This window comes from Heterodontus francisci, chromosome 38 (assembly GCF_036365525.1).
Source record: "Heterodontus francisci isolate sHetFra1 chromosome 38, sHetFra1.hap1, whole genome shotgun sequence".
NCBI lineage: Eukaryota > Metazoa > Chordata > Chondrichthyes > Heterodontiformes > Heterodontidae > Heterodontus > Heterodontus francisci.
The window spans coordinates 29,536,788-29,563,178 of NC_090408.1; the positions used below are offsets into that span (position 1 = coordinate 29,536,788).

Here is a 26,391-nt window from a genome sequence, read left to right on the forward strand (position 1 = left end):
AGGGACGTGTTCTAACCTGATGTGCCAGCCAGATCTGGAACAGCAATTCATATTGCAACTTTTTCCCCTTTTGTACATGGAAACAGGTGACAAAAAACAAAACCACCAGGAGTTCCCTTTGACTCTGTTAATTCTGCATCACCTCCCATTTATTCATCTTTCTGTAGACAAGACTACCTTGTAGGTTTTGCATAATTCTAATTTTTCCTGGTACAGAAAGTGTTTGCAGAGGATCTATCAATCAAGCTGAAGTCTCTACTTTTACGTTGCCTGGGAGGAAGCCAGAGTGCTCCTCACTTCATTTTCCTTCCTACTGTACAGGTCTGAGGTCAAAACAGTTCAATCTGAAAAAAGATTGTAAGCCTGTATGTGTGATAAATAGTGGATTGGGGCCAAAGCTGCTCAAACCTTCCAAAGTTAGCTAGTTAACCCTTTGCCTCACGGACCAAATGCAAATAAAATGTTATGCTTGGTGTTCCAGTTTAAAATAAGCTTTGAAATTACTGAAGCCCAATGTTGACTCAATAGGATGTAAAGGGGTCTCTGGCAAATTCCACGTGGATGAAATTCTTCTTTGTTGAATAGGGTCAATATTTGCAAATAAACAAATCAAATCACATGCAAAGTGTAAATGTGCACGTTCCCACTATTTCATTTGGTCATTAATTACAGAGGTGATGCGCATCCTCTTTTCACTTAATGGAGGAGTTTTTGAGTGACATGTCTTATACCTTCATACTGAAAATATAGTAATTGCTGTGAATTAATTTTAATTATGACATACCTACCAGTGAGTGTAAAAGGCATGGACCGAAGAGTCTAGGGACAGTGAGCCACAGCTTTCCACAGTGTGATTCACACACATTTTCAGTTAGTCAGCAATCAGCTCTTTGTTGATTCAGGCTGACCAACCTGCTAGCTGTATTAGAAGAGTGATGTGCTTGAAAGCAAGGGCTCTGAATTTCATTCTCAACATTATTTCAAATTGACTCCTTCCAATAGTTCAGTCTTTCCCATTCTTGAGCAGAAGGAAAAATTCGTGGCTAGATCTATCCTGGCCTTTGACACTTGCCTCGTGCTTGCTGTTATGAAGAGGGATCAATAGCATATGGCGGTGGAGAAGCGGCACTGTGCTGTGGTTCAGCCCAGCTGTTGACTATGGTGATGGGGATTAAGGGGAGCATTATTAAAGGCACTGGGCCTGAACTTCTTTTTATTTCATGTCAGACACTGCATCACAATAATATAACTAGTGGGCATTTTGTTTCAAGTCTCCTTTATGTCCTTTGTAATACTTGGTTCATTTGGTATCTCTCATACTGGCTTTTTTCCATTTCATAGCCTACCTACCCTGTTTTCTAGCTTTCATCATTTTTCACCTTGCAAAATTACATACTGGGCTTCATTACCACTTCTCTATTCCTTGCTGTGCAATGTGCTTGGTATTGACTTTGAAGTCCCACTTCATATTTGCAAAATAATATTATTGTGTCACTAATGTCCATGTGCAGCATCTGTAAGGAGGGAATATGTTGCTTTGAAGCAGAGCCAAGAAACATGCGATTTTCATTAGTTTCAAACCCTGTTGAGTTGAAATGTTGAACTTGCCACTGAATGAGTCATGTTTATTTTTCCTGGATTAACTTCTGCTTTGTTTACAACACTCGTTTTTAAATCCCTACCTAAATCGAGCACAGATTTTAACCTCGAATATGTTGCCTTTAAGGCATATTTAGTTTATAAAATCTAAAATTGGATTCATTGGTGGACCCACCCAGCATTTAGAACCAGCACAGTGATATTTTGTTCTGTTGCTGGGATTGCAAATTTTGCAGCAAAATTTCCTCCTCTTGTGAATGTGAAAATTACCAACCTTGAGAGGAGCTTTTATTTTGGGTCCGAGCAAATTCATTTCTGTAACATATACATAAAGCATTAAATATCCTTTTACTCTATCACTTGCTGCAGTTATGAAGTCTGCAGTTATTTTGCAAGGAAGGGGTGCAGCAACATTATTGATGAGAGGGCTGCAGTGTGAGCATTGGCCTTTTTATGAGCTTCATACTCCCATGTACTTGACTGCTTTGCTGTAAATGGCCTTCCCATGGTAATACAAAGTCGCTACGTTCTACAGTACTAAGAATTGCATCTGGCATTCCAGAATTGCTTCCTTAAGTCATATAAATTCAGTATTAGATGGTACAGCTGCCTTAGTCACTCCAACACTCAGTAATCTGCCTCCCACTGAAGTACAAATGGCACAAAGCAATCAGACTTTACAAAGAAATGCTTGACATCTGGATTGGGTGTTTGCAATGTTAATTGTATATCAATAGTGTTTAATCATCTGCAGACAGAGGGCATTAATAGGGGTTTCACTAGAGCACATATAAAGAGCCACCTACTGAAACTGTAGTTGAGTTAGGAAGTGTATGCTTGTAATGTTTCACTCTCTAAATAAATGTAAGACTGAGTAAAGATTGGCTCCAGTATCATCCTTCAACCAACTGCCTTCCTGGAGCATAACACCCAATAATTGCAATACTTTTTTTTTTAAACAATAACTTTAATTTATATAGTGCCTTTAGCATAGAATAACATCCAAAAGCACTTCAGAGGCTTAATGGAAAAAAAAAAATGCCAAACCGAACAAGGAAATATTTGGAGAGGAGACCAAAGAGGTTGGTTTTAAGGAGGGTCTTAAATGAGGGAGGGAGGTGGAGTAGTTCAGGAAGGGAATTCAAGAGAGTGAAGTTTAGGTGACTGGCGTGGTTGCTAGTTTCACGAGAAGGTGATGCACCAAAGGCTGGAGCCACTGGAACAGAGAAGTTTTGGGGGCAATGAGATAGGGTTGGAGGAGATTAGAGATACACTGGAGTAAGGTCATGACAGGGTGTAAGCACAAGAATGCGAATTTTTAATTTGATGCATTGGGAGACCAGGAGCCAATGTAGGTCCATGAGAACAGGGTGACGAGTGGATGGGAGACCTGATCTGGGATGAGCTACGGGCAACAGAATTTTGAAAGAGGTAAAGTTTACAGAAGGTGCAACATGAGAGGCCAGCCAGCAGAGCATTGGAGCCATCAAGTCTAGAGATGACAAGGCCATGAATGAGTGTTTCAGCAACAAATGTGGTGAGGTAGGGTCAGTAGGTGATGTTATGGGGGTTGAAGCAGGCAGTCTTTGGATGGAAGGGAAATGGGATCAGAGCTCAGCCTGGGGTCATATAGGATTCTGAGGGTTTGGAACAGTTTGTTTCAAACTGAGACAGTGGCCAGGGAGGGAGATGGAATCAGTAGCAAGGGTAAAGAGTGTGTTGGGTGGGGGGAAGCTGAACACTATTATTTTGGCCTTCGCATTGTTTAGCTGGAGGAAACTTTGACTCATCCACAATTGCATATCAGACAATTACAGGACTATGGAAAAAGAGCAGAGAAGTGGGATTCATTAGGCAGCTTTTTCAAAGAGTCGACACAGATACAGTGGACTGAAAGACCTTTTCTGCTGTATGATCCTATGATTCAATCAGTGCAAAGGCAATGGAAGGGTTGAGAGAGGTGGTAGAGAAGTAGAGCTGGGTATTGTCAGCATATGTGTAGAAGCTGACCCCATGTCTACAAGTGATGCTGTCAAGGGTCAGCACATTGTTGAGGGATTGGGAGGGGGTTGTTTTGTGGTGGAGGCAACTTTAGGTCCTTGGGAAACTCTTGGAAGTAACATTGCACTCATGGGAAGAGAAGCCATTGAGGGTAAAGTTGTGGCAGATAGGCAAGGGTGGAACCAAGTGAGGGCAGTCTCACTGCTAACCAATGAGGAGAGGCATTGGGGAAGATTCTTGTGGTCAATTGTGTCAAAGGCTGCAGAGAGATTGAGGAGATAATGAGGTGACCATTGTTACAGTCACCAAATAGGTCATTTATAATTTTGGTTAAGGCCACATGGTGCTGTGTTAAAGTGGAAAGCTGATTGGAGAGATTCAAGCATGGAGTTGCATAAAAGATGGGAGTATTTTTAAACTTTAGCCCGATGGATAGCAGTGGCCTCTTCCATTCCTTTACATTCTTCTGGTAGTCTGGCCAGTGACATGCTTTTTTTAAAAAAAAACAGAATTGCATGATTACAGAAAAAAAGGGAAGTTTTTGTTTTAAACTCTTCTTGAAGTCTGAAATATTTGATCTTGTCTAAAGCTTTCAGTTTAAAAAAAAAAAAATTATTGCATAGATTTTCTTCTGAGGAGCTGGGCAGATGGTTTGAGTTCCTGCTGCTGTACTTATCACTCAGCTAGAGAACTGAAACCATATTGCACACTTGTTTAGATTAGTTTTCTCCACTTGGGGGGGCGGGGGGGGGGGTCGAAATGTAACATTGGTCACATGGGTGTTTTTTAAAATTAATTTTCAGAAACCTACCTGTTTATCAAATCCAAAGACTGCGTTTGGACTTTAATCAAATTAGCTTAATGTCATTGAATCGTTAGAGACTGTGGACATTAGCTTTTACAAGCGCACAAGGGTAAAATTTACATGGCACTGTTCTCACAGAGGTCAGTAAACCAAATTTTTGGCACTCCAAATTAATTTAATAATCGGCAAATTGGGAGTGTCACAGATCTGGCAAGCTGATATTTGATCTGCGCTTGCTCTGGTGCTCGCTACTGGGAGGACAGCCTTTCAAAATTTACTTCTTGGTCTCTGGAACATGAGAATTGCTAGATGAACAAAGATCCCGGTCCCTCTAGTTCACTTTCTACCATCCTGGTAGTTGTACGATGAGCTCCTTTGTCACACCCTCAAAGAAAACCAGTAAAATAAATTGGCCAAAATTTACCTTTCATGATCCCATATAGCTATATTTTATGTTTTTATTTCTATTCAAATGCTCCACGATCTTGTTTTTAATAACTTTATCCATTATGAATGTTCTCTGGTCTGCAGATTCTGAGTTGCTCACGCTGTTGGATTTTTTAATAATAGAAGAAACATCTGCCTTTCTCCAATCCCCAGTATTCAGTGATTTCTGGAAGATTTGTCCCAGAGCTCTTTGCAGTTTCCTTTCTCAGTTCCTCAAGACCCTCAGATGCGTCCTGTGCAACCCATGAGGTTTGATTACCTTAAGTTTGCACAGCTGCTCAGCAACAGTGCGGGTACAAATGTGAATAATGTCACACTTACCTGTGCAACACCCTGTAGTTTCATTTCGAAATCAATGAAGTTACCCATCTCCTTGGTTAAAAAGAGGCAAAAAATATCTTTTGCACCCTATGTAGCATCACTTTTTGGGAGATTTAACAATCTTCACATAAGCAAGAATTTTTTTGTTGGGCTGTGGATAAGTTAGCTACTAAAGTGATGTCAGCCAGGGCTAAATAATATCTAGGCAGGAGTTTTACTAAGTTTGGGAACTGGGGAAAAATTCCACTTGGTGATTTATATTTGATTCAAGAGGTTGAATATATTGATGTGGAAAAACCATGCACCATCTGATGGACTGAATGATCTTTTCTTACCTCATACTTTATTACAAAATTATTTTTAGGCTTTTGGCAGCATGGAACTATCAACATCATTTAAAATTAATATTTATATCCAATTTGTTTTTAGTCATTTACCTGAACACATATTAAAGAGCGTGGAGTATGAATCAATGTTTATTCTAGTTGCGATGTTTCATTACTCATTCTGTTGCTTTTCAAGCATCTGGTCAACCATATTGATATAATGTAAAAATGTATGCTTTGTTACTTTCTCATATACAGTCTATGTTTAAACCTTCTATGGTTCTGGTTTGCATTGACCATATCAAGGGACTAATTAGTGATTTGTTTGGAGCCAAAAGTGGAACAATGCCCCACTTGCCACTTTGATGAATAGAAAAACTGAATCAAGAATTAATTTCAATGTTGGCTTTGTAAATAACAAAAATCAAAACCCAAAATGCTGAGGGTACATAGTTGCTTCATTAGCATCTGAAAAGAGACAATCGTGGACCCTTTGTCAGAATGGTTTTCAGCTTCCCCTGTGTTTTTCATTTCTGGCAAGACTAAACATGCTCTAAATTAAATCAGAGCTGTGGATCTAAAAGGATTAGAAGCTAAAATACTTATTAAAGTTATCTAAAAGACTTGCATGTTATCTCTTGTGACTTAAAAAGAAAAGATTCTTGGAAATTGAAATGCTTCAGGGTGAAAGCGATTTACTTCTTTATGGGAAATGCCACAAACTTCATGGAACCCGTCTTTCATCATTAAGTTGATAATCTTAGAGCATCTCCTTGACTGAAAGCGTTGTTCTCGAATTTATTCGTCTTATTTGGAAGAATGCTATCTGTATGTTGAAATCCTTCCACATTCTCCCACCATCCAACCCTCTGAGAACAGTGTTCCTCCAACTCTGGCACTTATGCATTCCCCACTTCTTTTGCCCCACCCTTGGTGCAGTGCCTTCAGCCCTCTAGGCCCTAAGCTCTGGAATTCCCTCTCCATCCCTCTTTCTTCCTTTAAGATGCTTCCTAAAACCTTTCTCTTTGATCAAGTTTTTGGTCACCTCTCCTAATGGTCTCCTTCTTTGGCTTGGTATATTTTTTTGTTGATTATGCTCTTGTGAAGTGCTTGAGATGTTTTACTATGTTACAGGAAACAGACAGCAGATTGTTGTACTAATATTTTAAAAAAAAACAGCATTTATAGAAGAATATAGAGTAACACTTCAGTGTGATACTGAGGGAGCACTGCACTATTGAAGGTACCATCTTTCAAATGAGATTTTAAACTAAGGCCCGGTCTGTCCTCTGTATATAGCACTTTTAACGTAATAAAATGGTTGTCGTCTTCCCATTTCTCTTGCAGTCTTGTACACCTTAGTGTTGCTTTGCATTCCCCTCTAGTACTTGTCATTCTCCACTCTTCGATACTTTGCATAGGACTAGGAGTAGGCTATTCTGCCCCCAAACCTGTTTTGCTATTCAGATAGATCATGGCTGATCTGTAGCCTTATTCTTGTTTTTTTCCTTGTCCCTTTTCTCTGCTAATCTATCTTTTTCTTCCTTTCCCTGCTATATTTTCTCCCTATCTACAGTTAACTTTTTTGTCTTACTATCCTACCATTTGTGTCACTGCTCCACCTCTGCTTTTCATTTATCGTCAACTTTGCATCTTCAGTTTGCTTTCCTCAATTCGTTCTAATTATCTGTCTGAAAAGAAATATTTCAATTGTGGCTCTTCATTTTGAATGCATTAGGAGGACCCTAACAGTTCCCTCTTCAGCTGAATACATCCTACTCTAAAGATTCCATGTGGTGCCTTCAAAGCAGTTGCAGGAAGATTTGGTGTGTTTGCTGTCAAGGTGCTGAGGCTCACACGTCTGAGTAACCAATGGCAGGTGGCAGCGGAATATGAAATGAAGGCTCAGTTTAATCCCTGCCTCGAGGTCTGATGAAAGATCCCATTTGAACTGTTAACCTTCCTTTCTCTTTCAGTGGTTGGCTGATCTGTGTATTCCAAGTATTTTCTATTTTGATTCCAGATTTCCAGCAATCATTTTTTCCCTTTTTTGTCTAAGGCAGAAGCCCTTCTTGTTGTATTTTTAGAAAAAAAATCAAAAAGCTTTTTGACCAAGCAAATAAATCCCTCGTCCCGAGATCTGTAAAGCAGCTTACGGTACACATGCATCAATTGCTGAGGATTTCTTTTTGCAGAGATGGTTTTTTTGAATAGATATTAATATGGGGAAAATTCCTAGTAAAATTTTACTTCCTAATGGGGTTGTTCATGGTATTATGTTTCACTGGGTTTCAGTAAGGCAGCTTGATTGCCCTGATCCAGTTTCCTCCATACAATCTATTCAGTCATATTTAACTTACATGATTGAATTTTATTTGAAGTTTACAGAACTCCAGATTAATTCCATCTGATGATCATCAAGTTGTCTGTTAAGGGAGAAATTGTCAAAATTACTCACTTATTTTGGTGAGCTGTTGCTTCAAATGGTTTTTCTACACTGATCCTTAGCCCTGCTGCTGTTTTTAAAAAACAATCTCCAGTTTTATAGTGTGTAGCTGCTGGAACAGTGAGAAAACATGGCTGCCAATTGACTGACTGCATAGCTCAATAAAAGTGCTGTAAACTCTTTAAAGAACTTAAAGCTGGGAGATAGAGGTGGTGGGTGGGAGGGGTCCCTGGGTGGAAAGGGGAGGGATGGGGGGGTGCAGGTTAGAGGGCACTGATTCATGTTGAGAGGTAGTAGCAGTTTTGGTTCAGAAAGAAACTACACTTTGCTCGCATTCTGAGTATGCTTCAATGAGATTTTAATTTTTGTAGATGAAAAGCTATTAATTTGTTCACAAGGCCAAGAGGCAGCAGCAACACCAGCGCCTGTATGACAGTATTATGTCAGAATGTAAGGGGATTTTTCACACACAAAGTCCATGCAAATTAAAATTCACCTATAGAAAATCAATTACTATTTAATTCCGTGATGCATTATGTACAAGGAGCCTGAAATCCAGTTACAAATTTCACCAAAGATAGGTTTTGTTGGTTGGTCAATATTGGCTATTTCCAGCCTAAAGTGTTTAAATACTAGGACTGGCACATTGTGTATAGGAGTGAGTTCCTACGGACCATAGCAAAGTGATACACAAAATCTCACTTCATTGCAGCCTGTAAGAACTCACTAGTACAATGTGCGAGTCCATGGAGAGATGTATTAAATTTAATCTGAGTATTGGTGACCTACAATGTCCTAATTGATTTGTAGATTTGGTTACTCATACCTCTTTTTCTTTGCTCTATCATTAGTGATTACTCTTCTATTCACCTCCCCCTCCACTCTGGTACTCTCTCCTAAAATTTCTACGCCTCCTAGCCTCACTGCTTTCACATGTCTGCTAAAGTCACTTTCTTTCAACTGCATTTTTCTCTCTGCTGCTTAAACCAATTTAATTTGCTTTTCTCATTCCCATTCATTGTCCATCCTCTCTGCAGTGTTAAAACTGTTATGTAAATGCAAATCATTATCTCCAGCAGATTAAATTCTAAAGAGGTGGTGTCTTTTCAGTTTTGAATAGTTCATGATTACAGTAGCATTTTCATAGCTCTACAAGTAGGATTTTCCATTCTGAACTCATGCCACGTTATCAGTAAAAGTATTGACTGCGACGATTTCAGCCCCCTCTCCTTCCAACCTCTGCTCAGTGCCGCAACTCAAATTGGGAACTCAAGGGAGCGGGCAGAGATGACCACTTTTTCTCTGCATAATTTACTCACTGTGCTGCCCTAAAAATAGAAATCAGCATCATATAAATCCCTGATCTTCCTCTATCTTTTACTTAGCATGATGTTTTAATTCTGCAGCTTCTAAAGAGTTTCTACCAAGTGTCATCTTGGCTCAAGTTTCAGTTTAACTCAGTCGGTAGCCCTCTCACCTTTTGAGCTGGAAGGTTGTAGCTCCAAGCTCACATGGCAGACCTGAGCGTGTAAGCTCAGCTGAGGGACTGCTGCATTGTTGGAGGTGCCTTTTTCGATGAGACGTCTGGCACAGGTGATGTAAAAGATTCTATGGCTCTGTGGAGAGCTGGCATGGACTCAATGGGCCAAATGGCTTCCTTCTGTGCTGTAAATAACTCTGACTATTCGAAGAGCAGGGAGTTTTCCAATTAACTGGCCAACATTCCTCATTCAATCAGTGTCAAACCAAGATGTGGTCCTTTGTTTCATGTCGAGTTTGAGGTGTGTACAAACTGGCTGCTGCATTTATCTAAATAGCTGTGACTGTATTTGAAAAGTAATCCACTGATATTGGGAAGTCCTGAGGATGTGATGAGACACTATATTAATGCAGTTTCTCTAATTTGCTGTTTTTAGAGTTTTGCTTCTAAACATTATGATCTAATCAGATGTTTGAATAGAAATAAAGAAGTAAAAGGATTGTTTTAAAAAAAATGTTATATCCACTTACAAGTCTCTGCAAGGTAATAATCAAGTTCTTTACTTTCCACAGAGCTGGTGATGCAGGGCACAAAGATAATCCCTATGCAGGATCCTCCTACCAGAGTCACCATTAAATGGAATCAAGACCTACAGGACTAAAGATAGCAGTGTTGTTCCAAATAAGTCGTAGGAGGTGGAGACTTTGGCTTCTGAGGCACAGATTGTGACATCTGTAGGTTTCTGGAGGGGCGGGGTAGGGGTTGCTATTCTTGTTGCTTAAATTTATTCGATAGCATTGTATACTCTGGCAGGACACTGGAATACAATAAAAGGGAAAGGCAGCATTTTACCTTGAACATCTTCGGTGTGAAATGTGAGCTGCTGTTCATTTTGTGTTTCATTGTGCTTTCTCTTCCCCGTTTTATATTACAGCAAAGTTTCTGTCGGTTTGCAGTGTGTGTTTATTTGCTGCAGTCCTACTCCACAGGAGTTATTACTCTTGATGCTGGATTTAAGTTAGGTGTAAAGCAATTTCAAACCTATAGTCTGTTTTACATCTTGCATGCATTGGCTGTTGTGCTTTCCTACTATCTGGCACATGAGTGGGTCAGGGACAGAGATGATTGTAATTGCTCTGAGACTGAACTCTGCAGAAATTAATTAAATTCTAACTAAATATGACCATAGCTTATGATTTTGTGCAAAATGAGACTGAATGGAGAGCGATTGCACATTCACCTAATTAGCTAGAAGTCCTGTTTGCAGGATGAGGCTGGGTAGTTTTATACATATTGACTGGGTTAAAGAGGCCATTTGTTCAAAATCTCCAAGTTAAAACCAAAGGTAATACAGAGTACCTTCAGTTCTAAGCAGCATACTTAATTTATGATGAAGATAGTGGGATAATCACAGGGCTTTATTCTTTTAAAAAGCGGAATGACATCACTTGCATGAAGCAGAACCTGATATGCAGGTATGGAAGCCCCACTAAGCCAAATTTAAGCATTTACTTTCAAGGTGGTCTATTAACGTGGCAAGTACTGTTTCATTAATGCAACATGCTTACTGCTTTGTGAGGGTATTATGTGGGAGAAATCATACAGCCATAGAACCAAATTGCCTTCAGTTAGAGGGGAATTGTGGTCATCATGAATGTGGAGTTGGGTGATTGAGTAAATGCAATTTGAGCTAAAGCTACGATTATGGAGCTTCCAGAGGCAGATAGATAGTCTGAACACTGCAGTTGTGAGAGCGTCGTGATTTCACATTGTCAGTTTATACCACCATTTCAGTGGAAAATACAGCTGTTGCGATGGTTGCTATTTTTAATCACTCCATTCCATGGACTGACTTCTCAACTTCTCCCCAGAAAAACAGGGTTCCCACCAGCTTCCCACACTGATTCTTGAGTATAGGGTGCTGTGTCCCAATCTTCTGTCTCCACGCTCGTGTTTTTTTTTGCTGAAAATTAGTTTGTTGGTCTGATTATGGAACTATTCTCTATCGGGGGTGGGGAGGGAAGAAGAAAGGACACTTTTTCTTTCCCCCTTCCTGTATTAGTAGCTTAGCTCTGAGACTATATCACTAAAATTGTGACCAGACCTCGGCAGTAGGGGAATGCAGTTTGTCACTGCAGAAAAAATTTGTGTTGGACATTGGTCGTACATTTTAGCTCATCAGCTCAGCTTCAAACAACTGAGCACTAAATCCTAGTGTAGTTACATTGCTTTTTAAATAAAGCCAATTGGATTGTGCAGCCGCTAAATTGCAACTGGTGAGGCTGGCTAGTTTTATACATTCTAATTGGATTGAAAAGGGCAATTAAGCAGTGCAAGTCTGCACTGTCTCAAACACAGTAATATCTATTCAGAATCTGATACCAAACTGAGTACAGTTGTTTCCTTGGAGGAGATTGTGGCAATATGCCTAACAGTGTAAGTTTTCCACTGAAAATTAGCCAGATATTTCTGTTGGATTACTCGTTGATTCCAAAGATTCCTTGATGTATCTAGTTACACCTTTTATAAGCTGTTTTAAGACCACAATTCCCCTTTTAAGAACTCATCAACATAACCTTTTATCACCTCCTTGTTTAATGATTGATCTAATTTCTAGTTTCCTTATTTACCTGGTGCAATAGTTAGTGCTTGGTTTGCAAGGTAATTTACTCATGACCAACAAGAAGAAAGTCAGTTTTTGCCTGCACTTGCAATTACCACGCAACGGTTAATCTGCTGGGATAGCACTGCTGCTTTCACACCACTTGAGCATTCACATGGGGCAGATATTCGTGTGAGTATGGTACGAAATCCGAGCCAAGGTGGTAAGAATCAGCCCTAAGATGTGAGCACCAGACAGGAGATGACAGTAATTGTGCCAGTTTTATGAGGGCTTGACCTCAGTCTATTTTGAGAGAGCAGCAGCGATTTACATTAAAACACCAGTTGCTCAAGTAGTTAATTTGATTGGATATTAGCGTATGAGTTAATGTTTCACAGCAATTAAATGCTGTACATTATTCTTTAGGGCAGTGCAAATTCCCCAACCTGGAGCTCCATTAATGTTGAAACTGTAGTAGTTCATTCATCTGTGAAATGATGACCGAGTTTATTGAAGAACCATAAAGTATATTGATGAATCTGTTGGTGCTCTTAACTTGTTTCTGATTATCTCACCCCACCCCCCTACCACTCACACTCCAACCCCAACCCAGTTTTCTCTGAAAATGCTGGACTGGGATTCCTTGGGTACTGAATAGACCCCAATTACCTTAGAATGGTTATACTTAGAATGAGAGCCCCCAAAAGCAAGTATCAACAGGCTTTTCAAATCGTGGAGCACTTCCCAACCTAGGCATCCCAGCTGAAATGATAATTTCTTCAATTTATACCAAAATGTATCTTTTCTGAAATTATATTTTCTCAATTTTTGATTTGGATGCTTCTGAACGCCAAACACCACCTAAAAACATTGTAAGCATGTTTTAACCTCAACGCAGGTATAATTCTCCTCATACCTACAGTCTACATCTGACTTTTATTTTCCTTTCTTTATTTTGAGAACAGACTGTTCAAAAATAAAGTTACTGCAATATGTGCTAAGATAAAGGGGAAGCGTTCAGGCCTTAGCAGATTTCAAACTTGGCAGTAGTTGCACGTAGGAGGCATAATGTGAAGCAATTTTAGGACAGGCAAACTGCAGGGAGCACTGGTGGTTGTCATCAAACTGTGAACAATTATGTACATTTGCTAAAGTCCCTTCATACCCAATTTGTTAGCTCTGATTGATCGGTTTGTATCTGGCAGAGCTGTTTGCTGTGTTCTTCTCTGCATGAGATTTTTAGTCACTACTGAATGCAGAGTGGGCAACATTACTCAGCAATGACAAGGATCTGTCTTGAATGCATTTTGTCAACTGAGCCTTACCATGGTAATTTCAGTTCTGAGCATTTGTCTTGTATAACTTAGACATAAATATGGCAAAATGTTTTGATGACCGTTCTGATGCTAAAATGGAGAAATTGCACACACAAGGGATATCTAGAGTAGATCACTTTGTTTTGCCTTTTGTATATCAAACACTTCACTGAACCATATCTGTCTCATTTCTGTGTTCTATAAAAGGGGGCAATTTTAAGTATATAATCTAGATTTGGGGACCATGTAAAACACCTGCTATCAATTGAAAATAGTAATAAAAAGGAAACCCATAAACAATGGAAATCAAATCAAAACAGAAACTGTTGGAAATGCACAAATGTATTGAGCATCTGACGGAGTGAGGTTAACATTTCAGGTGGGGCCATTCATCAACAGCAGAAAGTATATTGAGCACCCATTGAATGCAAAATAATTTTGTTGGTGAGATTTTTGATGAGTTATTATACTTCCATGTGGCAGCATTGCATATCAATCCTATTATTGGCCGCAAGTATTTTTCCTTGATTTTCAGATACTTAAACATATAACTATTGACATTTTTTTCCCCCTGTCAGGTGTTTTCAAAGTTATTTGGTGCAAAATTGTAATGAATTCTGTTTTACTTTTCCAGATAGTCTTTTTATAAAGATGCTGTTAAGAATATTTCAGCAGGAGGATTAAGGAGCTGCATTTGAAATTATTAGTTACCCAACTGCTGTGCAACATCTATCTTGTTGATGAGGATTTTTTTAACTCTGTATTAAAGATGACATATTTTAATCAATTTTATTTGGGAATGATTTCTGGCCACAGATCTTGACTTTCCATCATTTTTAACAGTATGGTGCCACAATAGTGTAAAATTACTGATGGTTATTTTGAATGCTGGCTCGAGAGCCTATCATTAATATAATCACATTTCAATAAATTAAAGAATGCAAACTGGTTTGAACACAAATCTGATTAATATCGGGTTTCTTAAACTTCCTCATACAGATGAAAAACATATCTCCACTGGAGAGCTCTGCGTTGACGAGGATTGTTAAATTTTATTTTCCCCAATTCTCTTCCTCTTTTCCGCCCCTCCCCGGAACCCCTCAGCAAAATAAGTGGATAGATTTTCAATTTGCTGCCCAGGTATGAAGCTCACGTTGCAGTTTGACAATCTGTCATAGAAACTGCGTGATTTTCATTTCCATTTCAATTAACTTCAATTGTTCTGCAACTCTAGTATTAATGCCCAAGCAGCAGTTGTAAATCTACCTCACTATCTCTACTTGGGGTTATGAGTTTAACAAGTTTCACGAGTTGAATCACTTCTGAACGTAAAAACTGTAGTCCTTCCCTTATTTAGTTTTCTTTTTGATTATCATGAAAAATTGTACAGAGGGGACTGAATGTAGGCCTAATGGATTGCTAAAAATATGTTTGAGCATCTGAAAATCTGACATTGTTGCAAAACCAGGTTAAGCACTGTAATGGTTGTCATGTTTGTTTATGTTGTGTTTTTCTGGGAGGATGGATGAGAGAAATCCATTTATGCCTTTGATTTGTATGAAAATGTTATGTTTTTAAAACTGGATTAATTAGTGTTTATTCTTGCCTTCTCTTACTATTCATAAATCGAGTGAAGTTTGTTTTGCTTCACAAACTATATTGAGCAAATGTGATTCTGAAGAATACAGTTACAGTTGATTCTGAACATGTGGAGATCTTTGGCTTCATTGTGAAGAGTCAAGTGGAAGAACTCATGCAGTGAACTTTTAGCGCATGAATTGTTTGTGTTGCTATGTTGTGGCCTTAGATTTTTTTAAAAATGTACTGGCAATGAAAACTTGTTCCCTGGTTAATATTTCATTTGACAATCTGCAATAAATGGATTTTGTTACAACTTCAATTTGAAGTGGTGTTGCTTGCATTTTACAGTGTGAAGAATTTAATATTGTAACTTGCCTCTTGTAACACATACCATTTTGTCCAGTTAGCTTCATACAAAGATTTTTAAGAATTAAGGAAAACTACATTATTGGGTGGCGCAGTGGTTAGCACCGCAGCCTCACAGCGCCAGCGACCTGGGTTCAGTTCTGGGTACTGCCTGTGCGGAGTTTGCAAGTTCTCCCTGTGACTGCGTGGGTGACTCCGAGTACTCCGGTTTCCTCCCACATGCCAAAGACTTGCGGGTTGATAGGTAAATTGGCCATTGAAAATATTGCCCCTAGTGTAGGTAGGTGGTAGGAGAATTGAGGGGATGTGACAGGGAAAATGGGATTAATGTAGGATTAGTATAACAAAGTGATTCCTGACAACGCAGCCTGCCACTTGGGAGTGCCAACTGTGTAACAGCCCCAACAAACAAATTTCTCTGCAGCACCTGTGGAAGAGCCTGTCGCTCTAGAATTGGCCTTTATAGCCACTCTAGGCGCTGCTTCACAAACCACTGACCACCTCCAGGCGCTTATCCATTGTCTCTCGAGATAAGGAGGCCGAAGAAGAGAAGTATAGCAAAGTGATTTCTGACAACACAGCCTGCCACTGACGTCATCAGGCTGCGCCGCGGTGCGCACATGCGCAGACGGTCTCCTGCTCTCTGCGCATGCGCTGCGTTCCGGCTTGCCAGGACTGGTTAGTGCATGCGCCGATGACGTCATCGCTTGACGTGTGCTTCTTTGCGCAACGCGCCTGGTCGGCCTCTGCGCATGCGCTTTATACAACGCCAACGGGTATTCACGCATGCGTCAATCTTCTGATATTCACGCATGCGTCAAAGCTTCGGCGCGAGTTTCTGAAAGTGGAAAGAGGAGAGGTTTCGTCGGGCATTTTATCGCAATTATTTAGTCGTTTTGGAGATTTCAGTCTGCTTCATTTTTATTAGAAAGAGGAGATTGCTCCAAGGTAAGTTGCTCTGCTGTTGTAAGTTGCTCTGAAAATATTTCCATTGTCTGGGGCACTGCATGTGCTCCAGTCCACTGCACTGCACTAAAATCCTTACCATTGTCTGGGGCTGTGTGCAGGCAGTACATGTGCTCCAGTCCCTGTTGTAAGTTGCTCTGTTCCTGCACCCATCAGAGCCGTGCACATGGACACAAAGCCACATGTTTCCCCATCCGCCCTTGAAACAACCATGCAGAGCCTTGTGAGACTCCGCAATTGCCAGCTGCTGCCTGTCAAGCAGAGAGGGCATCCAAAGCGGTCAAGCACTTGGGGAGCATTCAGCAAGAAGAGACTGAGCACTAAAAGAAACAAGCATGCTGTGTCCAGTGGTAGCACAAATGTGAATGCTCTTGCTGAGTACACAACTGGTAAGGTGGGAGTGCAGCCACACTGTTCTCCATCCTCAGTGTTGCTTGAAGGCAAAGGTAGATAAGAGCGAAAGAAATAGAAGGTGATGCTGATAGTAGTAGGCAGGATTAAATGGGAATGGATGGGAAGGCGCACGAGTAGCATAACCACTAGCAGGGAACAGCTGGGCTAAATGGCCTGCTTTATGTTCATAGTCCAAAAGAAATGTGCTTCTTTTTCCAGCAACCTCACATCATTCATGTTTTCCCTGAGAGCAGCATTGAACCATCACGACATAGGGGCAGTAACATCATCCTGACTCCTACAGCTGAGTTGGGTACTAAGTGATTCATTGGCGGTGTTATCAGTACATGCCTTTACTGCAGAACATAAAGCATGCTCAACAGTAATTTAATTGGAGAAGGGAAGCTCTGACACTGATGTTCTTTCCTTATTTCTTTTCACGTAAAACATGCCCTTGAGAAAACAATCCTTGAGACTTAAGGTCAGCAATCAAGCAACGAAGGCAACTGGATAATGCTGCGGAGCTTGTCATGATACGGAAAGGAACCTTGCATTTACGGATGAAGTGGGAGCGCACATTAGGATGCGTTTGGGGAACATTCACCAAGAATAGACTGAGCTCAGACTCTTGTGACTTTGCCTTCTTCACATGGACAATACAGTAGTGGAATAGAGAGCCACGCGTTCATTCACTACAAGGCTCTCCAGGAACAATCTCTTTAGTTCTGCATAGCAGAGACTCGGCCTGTCTGTCTCACGGGAATGCTGGCAACACAACACTCATGTATCCATGCACAGCAGTGCCTCGAATGTTTAATGTACTTAATAAAATTTCTCGATAATTAAACCTGGAATTGTTGAGGTTTTTGATGTTATTTTCCCAACTTTGCAACTGCACTTCAGATACTCAACTGCGGTGTGGTCCTTGGAGGGGGGAGGGGTTTGTGAGGGGGAAGAGGGAGGGGGTTGTGGGGGGAGAGGGGTTGTGATGGGGTGGGGGGAGGGAGAGGGGGAGGTAGAGAAGGGATGTGGGGTTGGGGGGGGGGGGGTAGTGGGAGAGAGTTAAATTCAGAAGCTCCTGAAGAGAGGGATGCAAAAGGCAGGGACCAGATAGCTGCAATGCCTGAAGTACAGTTGAGAAGTAGGGGAGAAAGCGGCTGGATGGGGGATCTGCACCTGGAGAGAACGGCTGGATGGAGAGGGCCGGAAGCGAGAGGCCGTAGAGAGTCGTGGGGAGCGAACGGCCGAAGACCTTGGTGTCGCTGGGTGAGGGTAAATTTGGTAAGTCTTTTGCCGTTGCAAATTTATGGCGCATGCGTAGAAAACGCACCCCCCACCCCCCCCCCCCCCCCCCCCCCCCACCCCCACCCCTCACACTGCTGTCTCCGGCTGCTCCGCTTCCCTCAGTCACTCGCCCACTCGACGGCCGCTCCGCTCCCCCCAGGCCCGCTCCGCTCCATCACCGGTCCGTTCGCTCGTCCACTCGCCGGCCGCTCCGCTCCCCCCAGGCCCGCTGCTCCATCACCGGCCCGTTCGCTCGTCCACTCGCCGGCCGCTCCGCTCCCCCCTGGCCCGCTCCGCTCCATCACCGACCCGTTCGCTCCCCCACTTGCCGACCGCTCCGTTCCTACCAGGCTGTATCACTCGATGATTCTATAAGTAAGTAGTACAGTAAGTGCTGTGCACCTGTTTGCAAAAATAGAAATATCTAGTCCACTCTCAGTTAGTTACAAAAAAGTTCATGATGTTATGACCAGGTGAGGAGGTGGTCTCAGGCTCCCCTTTCACCCCTTCTCTGGTTTGACTGCAACAGGGTTTATCTTTTTTTAATGCAGTGATTGAACTTAACACCTCAGTGAGTGCTTGCTTATTTTGGATGCTATTTCCCCAACTTTGCAACTGCACTTCAGATATTCAACTGGGGTGGAGGTAGGGGGGTAGAGGGAGGGGTGGAGGTAGAGGGAGGGGTGGGTGAAGAGGGGGAGGGAGGGGTGGGTGAAGAGGGAGGGGAGGAGAGGGGGGAGGGGATGGGTGGGGAGAGGGAGCATGCAAAAGGCAGGGACCAGACAGTTGTAATGCCTGAAGTACTGTTGAGAAGTAGGGGAGAAAGCAACTGGATTGGGGATCCGCAGCTGGAGGGAACGGCTGGATGGAGAGGGCCGGAAGCGAGAGGCTGTAGACAGCCGCGGGGAGCGAGCGGCTGAAGACCTTGGTGCCGCCGGGTGCGGGGACCGGCCGGTAAGTCTTTTGCTGTTGTGTTTATGGCGCATGCGCAGAAAAACGCACTCCTCCTCCGCTCCACTGCAACCACCCCCCCCCGCTCCTCCCCCCTCGACCACCCCGCTCTCCCCCATCACCCCCCTCCTCCCCCACTCTCCCTCCTCCTCTTCCCCCCTCCCTCCCCCCGCTCTTGACCCTCCTCCCTCCCTCTCGCTCTTCCCCCCTGCTCTTCCCCCTCCTCCCTCCACCCCTGCTCTTCCCCCCTCCCTCCCCCCGCGCTCTTCCCCCCTCCCTCCCCCTGCGCTCTCCCCCCACCCCACTCAACCCCCTCCCTCCCACACCTCCCCCCCCCCGCTCTCCCCCCCTCCTCCCTCCCCCAGCTCTTCTCCCCTCCTCCCCCCACTGCTCTTCCCCCCCAGCCCCCCCGCACTGCTCTCCCCGGCCCCCCGCGCTGCTCTCTTCGGCCCGCTCCACTCTCTCACTCCGGCCATTGTATGCTGCCACATGTTTGTTAGGTTGCCTCTGTGTGATTCTTTGACCAGCGCCATCTTTAGTCCTGGCAGCTGCTACAGTCGCAAGCTGTGACGTTTTAGTGGCATGTGCTGTATTTGCGCATGTGCCACAACAGCGCCACCTACCAATAGCGTTGTCAACAAATGCAGTCTCGGTTGAATCAGTCATGTCGTCTCCTGTCTAATCCTTTGGTGTTTCAAATGCAAATTTTTGTAGCCATCTTGGCTGCCAGGTTACTCTTTTTTTAAACAAGTTATTTACAAAACTTTTCAGCAGAAGTCTCAGGCAAGCTTCCAGTCGACGAAGTTAATATTTTGCATTTGGCATGTGGGTTTTCATAATATAATTTTTAAGAAAAATGTGAATCAGTGTTGAATTTTTGTTATCTTTTGAGGAAGTTACATTGGCCCATTACTAAAATCACATGAATAATTCTGTGCACCCTTTGGTGTAAGAGAAATATGAATGTATGTTAAAATTCAGTTTGACTAATTTTAATTTGTTAGCACTCAATTCTGGCCAATGAATATTCTAAGCTGCCTTTTTAAAAATACAGTTCAATCAGCATGAGAATTCTGAATTTAGAAGTAATTGTTTTCCATTGAAACCATGTGGGCAAGGGTTTAGTTATTTATTTTACTTATTTATTTATTTAGACATACAGCACTGAAACAGGCCCTTCGGCCCACCGAGTCTGTGTCAACCAACAACCACCCATTTATACTAATCCTACATTAATCCCATATTCCCTATTACATCCCCATCATTCTCCTACCACCTACCTACACTATGGGCAATTTACAATGGCCAATTTACCTATCAACCTGCATGTCTTTGGCTGTGGGAGGAAACTGGAGCACCCGGCGGAAACTCACGCGGTCACAGGGAGAACTTGCAAACTCCGCACAGGCAGTACACAGAACTGAACCCGGGTCGCTGGAGTTGTGAGGCTGCGGTGCGGTTGTTGAATCGTCTGTCTGAAGGTGTTCTTACCATCTTTTTTAAAACTATGTATTCATCTGAAGAGTTCCATTCAATACTACTTTCAAAAATTGAACTATTTTAGGTTAGGTGCAGGGAATGGTGTTGATTTCACTTGAGGATTTGACTTGGGAAAATTCTGAAGCCAGAAATGTGATGACCTACTTCAGTCGTAAGCGATGATTATGAACCTGAGCACTATTCTAACTTTCATGCTCACACTCCTTACAATGTTGGGATCAGTAAGCACCCCCCAGTGCCATGACGTTCTGCCAATGTCATCAACATTTGTGCTTTGAACAAAATTGCCAGGGATAGGGAAGAGAAAGGTAAACACACGAATTTCAAGGGTAAGGTTAACTTTTTTTTAAAGCATTGATGGTGCATTTGTGGTGTGGATAAAGTGATGTCCATCCATACAGTTTTGCCGTCCAAATCTATACCTATCTTTCCATGTTTGAATTCCCCCCAAACCCCCACCCCACTGCCAAAATCAGGTTTATGCCCCTGCCATAGTACTGAAACAGCCCTTTTCAAAGTCATAAATGACATCCTATGTGACTATGACCGTCGTAAACTATCCCACCTCATTCTTTGTGCCTTTGACACGGTTGACAATAGATTCCTTCTTCAATGTCTCTCCATCGTCCAGCTGGGTGAACTGCCCTCACCTGGTTTTTTCCCATGCCTGACCTGACCCAACTACTGTAATAAAGTTAATTATATCAAACATACCTTGTCCAAATGTTGTGATCCTCCATTCCAGCAGTAAGCTATTCCTGCAGAATCGTGCGGAAGTTCCCTCCCTGAGCAAGGCAGCACTGTGTCCACACCCAGCCAACCTGACCTGAGCCCGAGCCTGAATGCTGGCCCTGGAAGAGAGACCTGGGTCGTCGGGTTTGGGTCGGGTAGCCAGGTTTTACTGAGAGGTAATTATGATGGTAGAATAGAACACTTTTTTTCATTTTGAGCATCTATTGCATCAGACGCTCCCTCCCTAGTCAGGTTTAATAGATGCAAAGAAAATCTCCCTCCACTTTGTGCTAACAATATGCTTTGGTGCCAGTTGCAAATGAGAATTTCTAATGCACCATTTAGTTACATTACCCATTTCACACCAAGTCATCCTTCAGACTCATCTGAGTCCATCCACCATATAGGACTGAACTGGGGATAATTTTGTGCTTCTGAGCTGGTACCCACTTAGAACTGAATTAAGGCAGGTCAGTCACTTAATTTATAGCCCTGACAGCCTGAATAAACAAGTCTTCATTCAGGATTCTACAAAGAATTGCTATAGTTGACTTCATTTTTTACAGTTGTGTTGTGTAATTGTACTGAAGAGCTGTGCACCAGAACTTGTCGCGCCCCTAGCCAAGCTGTTCCAGTACAGCTACAACACAGGCATCTACCCGGCAATGTGGAAAATTGCCCAGGTATGTCCTGTACACAAAAAGCAGGACAAGTCCAACCCGGCCAATTACCGCCCCATCCGCCTACTCTCAATCATCAGTAAAGTGATGGAAGGTGTCATCAACAGTGCCATCAAGCGGCATTTGCTTAGCAATAACCTGCTCAGTGATGCTCAGATTGGGTTCCGCCAGGGCCACCCAGCTCCTGACCTCATTACAGCCTTGGTTCAAACATGGACAAAAGAGCTGAACTCAAGAGGTGAAGTGAGAGTGACTGCCCTTGACATCAAGGCAGCATTTGACCGAGTATGGCATCAAGGAACCCTAGCAAAACTGAGGTCAATGGGAATCAGGGGGAAAACCCTCCGCTGGTTGGAGTCATACCTAGCACAAAGGAAGATGGTTGTGGTTGTTGGAGGTCAATCATCTGAGCTCCAGGACATCACTGCAGGAGTTCCTCAGGGTAGTGTCCTAGGCCCAACCATCTTCAGCTGCTTCATCAATGACCTTCCTTCAATCATAAGGTCAGAAGTGGGGATGTTCGCTGATGATTGCACAATGTGCAGCACCATTTGTGACTCCTCGGGTACTGAAGCAGTCCGTGTAGAAATGCAGCAAGACCTGGACAATATCCAGGCTTGGGCTGATGAGTGGCAAGTAACATTCACGCCACACAAGTGCCAGGCAATGACCATCTCCAACAAGAGAGAATCTAACCATCTCATCTTGACATTCAATCGCATTGCCATCGCTGAGTCCCCCACTATCAACATTCTAGGGGCTACCATTGACCAGAAACTGAACTGGAGTAGCCATATAAATACCGTGGCTACAAGAGCAGGTCAGAGGCTAGGAATCCTGAGGCGAGTAACTCACCTCCTGACTCCCCAAAGCCTGTCCACAATCTACAAGGCACAAGTCAGGAGTGTGATGGAATACTCTCCACTTGCCTGGATGGGTGCAGCTCCAACAAGAAGCTCGACAGCATCCAGGACAAAGCAGCCCGCTTGATTGGCACCCCATCTACAAACATTCACTCCCTCCACCACCAATGCACAGTGGCAGCAGTGTGTACCATCTACAAAATGCACTGCAGCAATGCACCAAGGCTCTTTAGACAGCACCTTCCAAACCCGCGACCTCTACCAACTAGAAGGACAAGGGCAGCAAATGCATGGGAACACCACCACCTGCAAGTTCCCCTCCAAGTCACACACCATCCTGACTTGGAACTATATCGCCATTCCTTCACTGTCACTGGGTCAAAATCCTGGAACTCCCCTCCTAACAGCACTGTGGGTGTACCTACCCCAAATGGACTGCAGCGGTTCAAGAAGGCAGCTCACCACCACCTTCTCAAGGACAATTAGGGATGGGCAATAAATGCTGGCCTGGCCAGCAACACCCACATCCCATGAATGAATTTTAAAAAAAACTATATATTGGTTAACAATTATGAAAAAACTAGATGATTAGTGATTTGGAGGCCCCTCCCCTTCCCAGACTTTTGTGAACTGGGAAAATCACTATTGTTCCAGGATAACTTAACTAAGTTTGTAAAGAAAACTCAAAACAGTTTAATTTTTTTACACGAGTTTGAAAATTTAACAAATATATACACTTGAACAAAATACTTCTTGCGCTTTACTGACGACACATGAATGGGACCCATTTACACGCACAAAGGACACAAGATTTGCACACAATCCATTCAGGTAATCAACTTTAACATTGCTCATTCAGTTAAGTGTTACATTACTGGACTTTGTGTATTCCCCTTCCCTTCCATTCGCTACATAGTATTTTAGAGGAGCATTTACTGTGATTTAACACTGGAGATACCAGGACATAAAAATTAGTTTGCAAAATAACTGTTCAAGCATTGGTGAATGCTGTTTCGCTCATGACTCTCGTAATCCATAACAATAACCATTTTGTTTGACAGAAAAAAAGCCAGCATAGTTTTCTGAACTAACATACACTAACCAAGCTATCCGGTACAAGTCATTCGCTGGCATTGACTTGAAAGAGTAAAAAAAATCCGGAGTTTTTAACAATTAAAAACACTTTCAGCAACTGAGTATATTTGATAAATCTGCCATTCATTATAGTGAATTAAAAGAAATTTCTTTAAGATAATTTAAAATTCACCAGATGAATTGTGATTGTAAGTGATTATTTTCAAGGACTTGGAGTCCAGAAATAAATTAGAACTAGAAAAAAAACTCAATGCATAAATTTACTTTTCTGTAAATCTACCAGGACTTGCTTTTAGATGATAATTACTCACTGACCAAAATGGGACATGCATCAGAGGCTGTGGACCACCTTTTAAAGATTATTAGCAGACTTCACACTTGATTTGTTGTAATAAGCTCTAATCGTTGCTACTGTCCCTCATGTTGAAGATGGATATTAAAGTTTGAAAGCTTTACTGCGTGCAGTGGCCATATTGCACATCGAGCAGTCTCTATGCCGAAATAGGGAAAGTTAAGTTGGCTCAGGTGACCTTAGGAACCTGTGCTCCCAGCGGGGGAGCCGCACTGGCGGAGCGGCAGGTGCAGCGCTGTCTCCGTCCTTCACTGCCTGCCAGCGTAGCTTCTTCAGTGGGAACATGGAACTGCCCCCTATTGCCTTCGATTTCTATCGGCTCTCTGTTCCCCTATTCTAGTTTAGAACCTGCTTGACATTGCAGAATAGCTAGGAAAAAAATCTATTATACACAGCCTAGTATGAACTAGAAGTAAATAAAGTTGCATTGTCGGCCATTGTTGAAGGATCTGACAACCAGGACACTTCCCTCTTACACTGGAGAGTTTCACAGGCTGTTGTAAATGCGTTTGATGACATCTCCTTCTCCTTTCTCCAAGATTCCTTTCTGTACATAGGTGTCAACTTGCTGATCAATGATGTCACGCAGCTTCTGAAGGTCGTATTCTGCAAGAAATTATATAACACCTATTTCAGCACTGAGCTCTCACAATGGTCGAGATGAAGGATAGGCAGTATTTGGGAATTGATGAATTAATAGGCACCTTTATGACGTAGTATTTAGATCTAGCTCCCATGAGGGAAAAAAATTCTGCATTCTCAACAGCTGGGTCCAAATAATTGGTAATCAACTGTGGTTTACTTTAAGTAGCTGCCCTATTGGTATGTTGGCTGACATATGAGAAACATAATTCTGAAATGTAACTGATTTTTTGGTCGAGAAGCCTCTTGTCAAAATAACTGACTTTGGCGACTCCGTTGGAGCACTTAGGAGAGGGTCTTGCAGATTATGGTTGAAGTTTCTTAGAGGGAGTGGAATTCTTTTGAGTTGTTCTGGTTACAAGACTTAATTTATCCATGATGTATGGAGTTTAGTTTAACCGAGAGAATGAAACCCACTGCATTCAAAGGTAAATATGACGCTCTAATAGTTCAGAATTTGATTATTTTGTTTCTAATCAGGAATGCAAATGTATTTCTTTTTGCATGCACAGTACATCACATTTCTTACAAAATGAGTTGTGAATCTGTTTCTCCATATTTTGGAATAAACACAATAGACTGGAGTCCTTTCACTCAATGAGTCCTTAAAAATCTAATTTACACAGTTGTCCTGAAACCGCATTATCTCTTTACTGTTTATGTATAAACCAATTAAATATTGAGTGCGTTACAATTTTTAAAAATGGAATTAGTCATTTTTCCTTTGCTGCTGAAAACAAATCTTGAGCTCTAATGCTATCGAACATACCTTCTCCACTTCCTTGCTGCTTGTGTTTCTTCAGCCACTCAATATTCTTTCTGATCGCTGATAGGTACGACTCTGTTTTGTCAAAATCTGTTGTAAAAGGGGATAAAAGAGCCATTAGTCGTTGAGTAACTAGGACTGTGTGTCATTATTAGTATTAAAAAGAATATTTTCTTAAGTAAAAGGTTATTGTGTTTGTGAAATGTTATGATGCAGTTCATATAACACAATATTATTGCAAACACTGCATCTCGTGCAACTAATTAATGTAAAGGACACAGTGTTGCTTCGGCTGTGCTTTCACCCCACTGGCCAATATGGTGTTTCGAGTGCTCAGTAATGGCAAAATATATTACGAGGCTCGAACTAATAGTGAAATGGAACTGGGTGCCAGTATCTCACTAGCCTTTCTTCAATACCACTTTCAGAAATGCTCATAAACAAAGCACCTGCTTTCAAATATATTACCATGACACTTTACAGATAAAGAGGAAAAGTCACTGGATTGATATCGTTATATTGAAACCGCAAATACTACAGCTTTAATAGTCTTCTCACTTGCAGTATTAATGCTGGAGTACTTTCTAATAGACTGGACAGCAACAGAGATAAAAGGGAATAACAGTTCATTCCAGCTTTGGCATCATCCCACAGTGATGTGGGTCATGAATGGAAGCATAAAGACACAGAGCCACAGTTGTATGGGATATGGGCTGCAAGTGGTCTTCTTGCCACTAGGAACTGAGTTGCAACTGACTCAAGTATATTTCATGTAGGACCCCTCTAATCAGATTCTTATCCCATCAATCTGGACCAGGTGTGTTTAGTTTATAACATATTTTAATGTGCAAATCAAAGGGACTACCTATATCACAGA

General features: G+C 42.1%; 2 protein-coding genes across 3 annotated transcripts in view; one reads left to right on the plus strand and one right to left on the minus strand.

Annotated features, from left to right (window-relative positions):
* Window positions 1-15,243, plus strand: part of lysmd2 (LysM, putative peptidoglycan-binding, domain containing 2) — a 61,807-nt gene extending 46,564 nt beyond the window's left edge. For both annotated transcript variants that reach the window (XM_068017996.1, XM_068017995.1), the window contains exon 3: window positions 9,998-15,243. In XM_068017996.1, coding sequence (XP_067874097.1) covers window positions 9,998-10,061 — 64 coding nt within the window. In that variant the 3' untranslated portion in view covers window positions 10,062-15,243. The remainder of the gene's footprint in view (window positions 1-9,997) is intronic.
* An 8,852-nt stretch (window positions 15,244-24,095) lies between these two features.
* scg3 (secretogranin III) overlaps window positions 24,096-26,391 on the minus strand; it is a 29,206-nt gene continuing 26,910 nt past the window's right edge. Inside the window, exons 11-12 of the mRNA XM_068017624.1 lie at window positions 25,518-25,604; window positions 24,096-24,712 (exon numbers count right to left, since the gene is read on the minus strand). Of these exons, the coding sequence (XP_067873725.1) occupies window positions 24,594-24,712; window positions 25,518-25,604 (206 nt within the window). The 3' untranslated portion in view covers window positions 24,096-24,593. The remainder of the gene's footprint in view (window positions 24,713-25,517; window positions 25,605-26,391) is intronic.